Here is a 9,341-nt window from a genome sequence, read left to right as displayed (position 1 = left end):
CACCTTGAAGTAAATACTTAAACTTTGCAGTTCCTCGTTACCTATAAGGTGGGGGAACACAAAGAAAGTCGAATACTACATACCGAATGAACAAATACTTGACAGGGATGGATGTTTTGTGTACTATGTAATGGGAATGCTGAAGTATGTTAATGCAATGCCTCTTTAAAATGTAATTCATTTGTTCTAGCATCAGGCAAAGCTTGTACCCACGGTACACTTGTGGTCTGGGACAGGCATGACGACACTATCACCACACATCACTCATACCTCCCTGCAAGTTCAGAGTTCAACATCAGAGTTCACTCAGCTATCTGACTAAGCTGGGAGTTTAGAACCAAGCCTCCATTTGTTAGTTAGGACATACAGTTCTTCTGCTCGAGATGACCAGGCCAAAGGGAGTGTGGTGAGCCTCTCAGGTCATCTACAATTCCATGCTAGGTAAAGTTCCGCCTTATCTCAGTTCACTGGTCACGATGGCAACACCCACCCGTAGCACGCGCTCCAGCAGGTGTATCTCACTGATCATCCCTAAAGCCAACACCTCATTTGGCCGCCTTTCGTTCCAGTTCTCTGCTGCCTGTGACTGGAACGAATTGCAAAAATCGCTGAAGTTGGAGACTTTTATCTCCCTCACCAACTTCAAACATCTGATATCTGAGCAGCTAACCGATCGCTGCAGCTGTACATAGTCTATCAGTAAATAGCCCACCCATTTTTACCTACCTCATCCCCATACTGTTTTTATATATTTACTTTTCTGCTCTTTTGCACACCAATATCTCTACCTGTACATGACCATCTGATCATTTATCACTCCAGTGTTAATCTGCAAAATTGTAATTATCCGCCTACCTCCTCATGCCTTTTGCACACAATGTATGTACTCTTTTTTTTCTACTGTGTTATTGACTTGTTAATTGTTTACTCCATGTGTAACTCTGTGATGTCTGTTCACACTGCTATGCTTTATCTTGGCCAGGTCGCAGTTGCAAATGAGAACTTGTTCTCAACTAGCCTACCTGGTTAAATAAAGGTGAAATAAAATAAAATCAAAAAGTCACTCTCTAAAACAGCCACATGGAAGGCATGAGTAGCAACGGGGTGGGTTCTAGTGTACATCAAATTATACAGCTCACTACAGTGGTAGATGTTTGATGTTGGGATTTGTAAAATAACGGAACGTGTCACAGTGATTCCCATATAGCCTAATACATTATTTCCATAATAAGTAGTGTTTTAGAACTGTAGCAATATGCATCGATAGTTACAAATGTGGTGTATACCTTGCGTCATGTTTTGGAATTGGTCAGACTAATGGAACTGCCAATATCAATCCTTTGACTGCATCATTTCAATTCCACTTTCCCTTGGTAGGTCACTAAACGAGGAAATGATTGCGTGCAATTACAAACATCCATCTTGACCATGTACTGTTATAATCTCCACCCGGCACAGCCAGAAGAGGACTGGCCACCCCTCAGAGCCTGGTTCCTCTCTAGGTTTCTATATGGCACTTTGTGACATTGGCTGATGCAAAAAGGGCTTTATAGATACATTTGAGTTGATGCAATATTGTGCAAATTATCTCATAAGACAGTAAAATATTTTAACACTCTTTATTTCAAATAAAAATATAAATTTATATCAGAATCTATATAAAGTTGTATAAATCACAGTGTTAATACATTTACAATAATGTGATAACAGCATAGAGAGAGCACCTTCTCCTCGAATAGTTGTCGTGACCAAAAATAATTAAGTGCCATTATCTATAAGTTATGTACAATACAGTAATTTACCGTAACAATCATATATCTCGAGTTCCATAGAGAAACAATCACAACTACACTGCTATTTTTGAGTGACAAAAATCAGAAGACCAAAACAAAACGGGTCTTGTCAGAAATCACATCAGTCCTCCAGTCAGACGTTCTGAAAGGCTACCGAAACCCACGGATTGCCGCTGATTCAATGTCTTTGGCAAGTGTGCAGACTTCGAGATGCCTTGCCGTTGTGCCCCCCTCTCTGTGTTCTGCAGGACAAGCCGTCTCCACAGTCACACCGTTGAAATATCTCCAAACCGTGTGTGCCTTTCCTTTGGTGTTTGGTGCAGACCTGACCTTCTTGCACCACTGGCTTGCAGATCTTGGACCAGAAGTGACGCGCGCAGCAAAGTCCCTCTGTGCAATCCGAAGACCTCAGGCAGCGCTTTCCTTCCAGACCTGAACAAATAAATAAGTAAACTACATGAGCATATTGTTGGCTTGGTGTATAACAAGACATATATCACCCGGAGTCCATTCACCACGGTAAACATTATAACTGATTTGTTTTACATACCTTTTGGGGTTTGTGAAAGATCTTGCGTGGGCAACTTGGAGTTCAGTTCCACTGTAGAGTTTTTCTCGTGTGTATTGCTGGGTGGCACTATGTCCTCCATTCGGATGTGCTGAACCATGTCAGGATCGCTGGGTAAACACACTCCTAGGAAGGTAACAAGAAGATCAAACGTGAGATGATGTGCTTGAAATTACACTAAGTCCTTTCAACAAGTGTGTTGAATTGCTTAAATTCAACTGACTACACTTCTCTTCAAAAGTTCAAAGCAGCGAAGAGTGGCTTCAGACACATCTTCTAAGGCTCTATTGAACAGATTTGACGGTGTAATTTAACATGAAAGAGCTGGGGCTTGTAGGCTACTCACCATTGCTGCACTGGTTGCCCGGGCAGCACATAGTGTCCCGGATACAGCGCTTCCTGCGCCTCTTGCACGGGAGACATGCGCCTCGGGACACAAAGCATAAACCATGGTCACCGCACTCCTCGTCCGTGGAGCAACTCAAAGACTGAAAGAAGAGAGGTAGATGATTAATGTATGCATTTAGCGTTTAGAATAGTATCAAATTTAAATAACAGGCATATTGCCGATGGTAAACTGTTCATTTTAACGGAGGGAATCTACGGTCCATTTTTAAACCTCCAATTTCAACACAGTGTATAGCCTACTTTGAGCAATATAAAATAGTTAACTTTTATGACAAATTGATGCTGGGCTTACCTGTATGGTATCAATTGCCATATTTTGGGTCCCGCTGTCAAATGAAAAGTCGGCTGGGCTCGCGCTTATCGGGTGACTCAGACCCGCCACTAAAGGTATGTTCTTGATGGCATTTGAGTTGAGAAGCACGGATCCAGCGCATGCAGAATCAAAGTATCCGACCAGCATGTAAAAGATAGCGGAATAACCGAATGGCAGCATCATTGCCATTGTATAAATGGTTGTTGTATGTACAAATGGTACCAATTCCAAGATGCAATAGTAGCCTACAACTCGAGGGCAGATAGGTGTACTAGTAGGAGGACTAAACTACCACTGTAATCCCAGGATTCCTGATGCAAGATTTATACATGCCGAGTTGTTTGCATCCCGCCCCCAGCCATGTGTAACAAAGGGGTGGATGACATTTCGAAGGGCGCGAATCATGACGCATCCCACAGCAAGTACCCATTGGCCGGGAATCCTATTCCAAAACATGTCAAGAATGTTTGTGTACAATGACTGTCAATGACTCGTCACGAGATGACACACCGACACATTTTTCCTCTAATGGACACGTTACCCCTATTACCGTTATGCAGCTACAGTCTTTCATTTGACTCATACGTTATCATCATCTGGTCACATTTATTGATAACACTGGACATTTGCAGCCGATTTTATCCCAGAAAGGTGTCACTGGATGCACTTAAATCGGTATTTCGAGATGATGAACATAATGGGGGCTACATTGTGTATATTGAGTCGTTTTTCGTTGTAAGCCTACTGTTAATAAATGTTTATACCTTTTTATAACGGAGGTCTATCAGGGGTCATCAAATGCCTCTGCAAATAGTGGCTCTTACTGACCCCAGGCGCCCCGTGGTTTTCTAATGGGTGATCATTAAAGACATTTACTCCCCATTAGCGGCATTTGAAATGCACTTGATTTGAAAAAAAAGTGGTGGGGATCAAAGGGGAATATGCAAATCGTGGAGAATGAAAAGTTTACTGAATTACTTATAAATATGGGTTGGTTGGCACCCTGCGATAAAGAATTCACATCGGTCTCTCTTTCACACTGTCTCTCTGAATTTCTTATGTAGCCTGTAAAACAATTAGACACAGAAGTAAATCAAATCAAATCAAATAGGCATATTCCCTTCCCCTCAGATAAAGCTGTTGTCAGCATAATTACCCCTACAGCACCTCTCATGATGCTGTAGCCTATTGTGCAAATTCCAACATTGTGGCATGATAATTAAGTTTCAATACATCTGTCAAGAGAATTGTAAAAACTGTTGCTTGATATCGGGTTATGAAAGAAAGCCTGTCCAGTTTTTAAAACTAGCCTGCTCTTAAATTAGGAATAGTGGATTAGAAAAAATATTTGCAATATCCCAAAACATCCCATTTAAAATAAGTTTAAAAAGGGGAAAATTAACAACATCTTTAAAATACTATAGGGACTTATATCATGATATTAAAGTTGTATTTTAAAGTGATTCAAATATTTTTCAAATCTTAACCATAGCCTAAATAACCGAACTAGATAATTGAGTGAAGTATTCAGGAACAAAATACGATTTAACCGTTTCAAAGTGCATGTTTGCCAAATAGCCTAGGCAAAGCCTCTGAAATAAATGTCTTTGATGTTGTTGACAAAGGTTAGTTAGGCTTTAATAGGCCACCACAAGACAAACGTTCAATACACTTCATTTAACGTCAATTGGCAGCATTCATCCCGATTCGTTGGTCTTTAGGCTTTGTTTTAATTGTACATCCAAAGCCTACAGTGGTGTAAAATGAAGCTTGTGTGAAGGCCCCTTTGATGAGGACAGATCAAACAGTCCTGAACCCCCATGTCTTAATCAGACTGCGGCAGCTATGGCGTCTTTACAAACAGTCCGTTTGCTCGGCTTTTAGCGGGTTTTAACAGACTTTTTTCGGTTACTCAGCAAATTAATTTGGTTGGATGCCAGGTCTGTTTTGAAAACCTGGTTGCGGCCTAATCCATTCATGCTACACTAGAACCTCACTAGTTAGCCCATGTCCCTAAAGTGTTAAACAAACACAAAATCCGTTTGTGTTCGGTTTAAATAATAAACAGGCAGAAAATGTACTTTATAGTTTAGTTAGATAAGGTAATCTTTCGCCTGGAGGGTCAGGTGTTCTGAAAGCTCCCTCCTGTGGTCAGAGTGGTTATCAAAGGAAGTAATAACAGTGTATTTGGACATGTAATTCTATCAAATAAGCTGCCTTGTAGTTACCGACCCAGTACAAAATACCAGCACAGATCGGGGAGTAAGTAACCAGAGAACAGCTTCACCAAATGAAACGAGGAGCATCATCTTTCATATTGATTGAAAGTTACATTTTATTGTAAGAAAACGGCATATAAATAGATGGCCAATAAAAAAAGCAGCAAGCCAAGTAATGACGACCGGTTAAGTTGTTTGATCTTGTCATGCAGTATTAAAACAAATATTGAAGATATCTTTTGGACGCCATCGATTTTAAGGCACTTTCAATAATGCGATGTAAAAAAAAGCGATGTAATGGTGTTCAGAACTGGGGTGAGCGACTTCAGTAATTCAGTGGATGATGGTGACAACATGAAAAGATCATTCAAGCTTGAGAAAATATGTCGAGATTTAATTTGACAAAACATATCCCAAATATTGAAATTAAATAATTAAAGTATAACCTATTTATACATATATATATATATTTTTTAAAATCAGCTCTAAATATTGATGTACAGAAATATTTACTTCTGGTCCTGAAATAAATAATATTCATTTGTTTTCAAGCGCAATATAAAAGTTAGAAATTATGGTAATATATGTGAGGCCTGTAGAATAGCAGCCATCTTGCCTTTCATTTAGAAATTCTAATGTTCTAAGGTCCATTTTGATGGGAAATGAATCATGTGAATAGCAGAATAATCTCTGTATGACAGACTGATTGTATTTAGCCATGTATCAAAGTCCACTTCCTGCCTCCCTTTAAATTGTCAGTGTATTGACATAATTTACATGGGATACAGCTTTTGTCAAGTTGACATCAAAAGTAGATTATTTAGCCTTTTAGCTAACCCTTATCCTAACCCTTTTCTTAACTTCAACCTAATTCTCCTAACCTGCTATGTTAAGTATCCTAACATGCTGAGTAAGTTCTGCTAAACCCACAACGAAAAATACATTTTGACAAAAGCTGTGTCCCTTCTAGACAAAACCCTTGCTGTGTCTCTCTCTGGTAAGCCTGTTTTTGTACCAGTACCAGTTTGCCCTCTAGTGGTATAATCTGTTCTTTGCTGTTTCCCCACTCAAATGGTTGGATCCTTCCTTTGCACTCCCGGAAGGTCAATCTCCGAGCCCCCGGGGAAATCTAATTAGCATAATTCAAAAATCCCCATTAAAAAATCTGTCATGTTTAAACTAGAGATATCTGGGTTTTTCTTGTTTTGCATCAGATGCGTCTCAATCCACCTCATCATGTGGATTGAGACGCATATGTCGCACTACCTCATCTCCTGAAAGGTCACAGAGCTAGAGCTATGTTTGTCAGACCATGAGACATCCCAAAAATCGGTCTGCTCACAAAATCGTCTGTAGGGTCCGAATGGTTTGGCCTACAAACTATTATAACCCCTCTATGGAAATATGAGACTCTCGAGGATGCCCACAGGAATCACAAGACTTGTCTGAAGGTCCCTGGTACCAGTAAAAAATAATAAATAATAACAATGGAAGTACTGTGTTTATGTAGACTGTTTAGTGCCAAAAATATGAGGTTAAATACATGTTTAAAGAATAATTATTGTATGTCTCTCAGATATAGGATAGACACTTCAGAACAAACTTCCTTTAGAATGTTATTTTTTTGGGGGGGGGGCTATCTGTTGTTCCTGTAGTGAATCTGTTATTCAATGTGTTTGTAATGGGCTAATAGCAGTAAGGCCAAATAACATGTTTAATAAATGATTATATATTTTTATATACTGCAAGGTGTCTTACAATTCTAAATCAAATAGCTAAATGATCCTTCTTAAAACAATTCCATATAGCTTAGTAGAATCCCCCCCTTTTAAAATATATATTTCCGACCATTAGGTTGAATAATACTGTGAAATTGTGAAAATGACGATATTGCCCTTTTAGTGTAAAAACTGTTTGAAAATATCGCCTGAAATTTCAGCCTGTTCTGGTGGGATGGAGTTTTGGCCTGCCTGGTGACATCACTAGGTGGTCATTTAGTTAATAGGTTTGTAACTGTCTTATTGGTCTCTCTCCCAATATAAGCTAGTTTTCAGTTTTCCCCTCCCCACTCAGACCACTCCCAGACAGTTCTTGCTTGAGAATGTGAGCTTTGCTAAGAAGCTATTTTTTTTATTTTTTTTACCATTTTAATTTAAAACAACCAGAGTAAGGTTGATACCCAGAAATTAATTGATATTGAGATTTTAAAAAACGGCTTCATGTGACCTTTAATAAATAACTAAATGTTAATAAATGGAAAATTCCAATATGCAATTTCTTAACACTGTAGGGCTTTAGAAAATATTTGAACGGTGAAGGGAAGGCCCAAGTAGTTTTTATCAATCAAACAACTTTGCGCTTATAAATTGTGTAATTACATGTGTGTAATTGAAAGTGGCGTGTGTGTGTGTTTTTTCCCAATGGAATACAGTATGCATAATAGACAATATATCATCTTTATGTGTTGTAATCATGTGTAACATCCAAATGTATAATATGATACAAAGGAACTTGTAAAAAATAACATTTTGATTATTGATGACAAGTGTTTAAAAGAGTCAACCCCCCCCCCTCCCCCCTGTTGGAATTGTGGTCCATAAATGCTACAACAGTGAGCAGGAATCTCTCCCTCTCAGTCCCAATCCACTCAGTATCACAAGTAATCACTGAAAACACTGGTATTGTAAGTGCTAACAGCCACAACAAATACATAAACCTAAATATACAAATGTGTGACAAGAAGAAATCAAAAACCTCTCCATGAGGGGATCCAGTGGGGGGGGGGGGCATGGTTGACGATGATGGTGAGAGACTTTTGTCGTTCTAAAACATTAGTCCCAATGCCACCTCGGAGGAGAGTGGAGCAACATTGGTGAAGGCATCTTGGTGACCCAAAGCGGTACAACTGCCCCATTCACTGTCACTGTCCGTTCACAGCATCATCAACTGTCTGTCTCTCTGTTCTCTGCTGCCAAACCCTTGAAAGGCATCCCCAGAAAAGTCAATTATGAGGCAGGACTAGGGAGCTACTGGAGAGGCTACTACACATGGAGGGTGGCGTTAAAAATCTGTATCCCAGCCAGACATGTCATCTGGAGGAGGGTCATCGTTGTCCTCTGGGAAACTGTCAAAGTTGCTTGTGTCAGTTGAAGACGAGACCTGATAGAGAAGAGGAGGGGCTGGATTAATTGCATGTAATGGTTTAATAAATGAAGTCATGCTAACACTGGCATGCTCTTCAGATGCATCATTTTAACATGAAACCAACACATCTTTTTACTTACTTCAGGGATGATTGGAGGAGTCAGGGTTCCTTTCCTCAACCCTTCCCAGTTAAAGCCTTCAAACCATCTGAGTTTCAAAGAGAGAAACAGATAACTCTGTTTTAAAAAAAAATCTTTGCTGTTGTTTTTTTTTCAGTCTAAAGTGCAATCATGGCCATTAGCCAGGCAGGGTAAAGTACTTAATTGACTTACTTGTGCTTTTGGATATCTTTGACTCCATTTTTCAAGTTTCCAAGTCTTTCCGAAGGATTGTCCCTGCATAGTTTCTTAGTCAAATTGGCGGCATTTTTGGTGATCTTCTTTGGAAATTCAATCATGTCGATTCCTCTCAGAATTATATTGTATGTCTTCATTGGATCTGGCCCTGAGAATGGTGGGCTGAAGAAGAAGCAGGAGCATTCATTCAAAACAAATATGTAGTACTCTAACCCTACATCTAGATGTGAGTGGGGTTGCAGGTATGAGAGACAGAGCAGGCATTCCTTCTGATCCCAGTCACTTATTCTATTGGGTATACAATCAAATCTCCTACAGCCATATCCACAAACCTCCTTCCTCACCTTCCAGTCAGGAGTTCGTACATGAGGATTCCCAATGACCAGTAGTCAGCGGAGATGTCATGCCCCTTGTTCAGGATGATCTCAGGTGCCACGTACTCCGGGGTCCCGCAGAAAGTCCATGTCTTTTTCCCAAACCCAATCTTCTTTGCAAAGCCAAAATCCACCTGTGAATAGACAGGAGCGCGCCAATGAGTTC

General features: G+C 39.9%; 2 protein-coding genes across 8 annotated transcripts in view; both read right to left on the bottom strand.

Moving 5' to 3' along the window:
* Positions 1–1,610: 1,610 nt before the first annotated feature.
* Positions 1,611–3,397, bottom strand: LOC124039272 (dickkopf-related protein 1-like). The gene is made up of 4 exons (XM_046355196.1): positions 3,062–3,397; positions 2,708–2,849; positions 2,344–2,487; positions 1,611–2,225 (listed from the first exon to the last, which is right to left on the bottom strand). Exons 1-4 carry the CDS (start codon positions 3,269–3,271, stop codon positions 1,972–1,974), a joined length of 750 nt encoding a protein of 249 aa, XP_046211152.1. The 5' UTR covers positions 3,272–3,397; the 3' UTR covers positions 1,611–1,971.
* Positions 3,398–7,741: 4,344 nt separating this feature from the next.
* Positions 7,742–9,341, bottom strand: part of prkg1b (protein kinase cGMP-dependent 1b) — a 157,200-nt gene continuing 155,600 nt past the window's right edge. For all 7 annotated transcript variants that reach the window (XM_046356763.1, XM_046356764.1, XM_046356761.1 and 4 more), the window contains 4 exons: positions 9,146–9,309; positions 8,778–8,963; positions 8,586–8,652; positions 7,742–8,460 (listed from right to left, as the gene is read on the bottom strand). In XM_046356763.1, coding sequence (XP_046212719.1) covers positions 8,362–8,460; positions 8,586–8,652; positions 8,778–8,963; positions 9,146–9,309 — 516 coding nt within the window. In that variant the 3' untranslated portion in view covers positions 7,742–8,361. The remainder of the gene's footprint in view (positions 8,461–8,585; positions 8,653–8,777; positions 8,964–9,145; positions 9,310–9,341) is intronic.

The sequence above is a fragment of the Oncorhynchus gorbuscha genome, linkage group LG07, assembly GCF_021184085.1.
Source record: "Oncorhynchus gorbuscha isolate QuinsamMale2020 ecotype Even-year linkage group LG07, OgorEven_v1.0, whole genome shotgun sequence".
Classification (NCBI taxonomy): Eukaryota; Metazoa; Chordata; class Actinopteri; order Salmoniformes; family Salmonidae; genus Oncorhynchus; species Oncorhynchus gorbuscha.
Note: the sequence above shows the minus strand (reverse complement) of the source record. Positions and strands in the feature narration are given on the sequence as shown.

Coding starts and splice junctions, on each gene's coding strand:
- LOC124039272 (XM_046355196.1), bottom strand. CDS start 3,271: ATGGCAATGATGCTGCCATTCGGTTATTCCGCTATCTTTTACATGCTG. Junction 2,488..2,707: donor GGGCAACCAGTGCAGCAATG/GTGAGTAGCCTA, acceptor TTACCTTCCTAG/GAGTGTGTTTACCCAGCGAT. Junction 2,226..2,343: donor TCTTTCACAAACCCCAAAAG/GTATGTAAAACA, acceptor TTATTTGTTCAG/GTCTGGAAGGAAAGCGCTGC.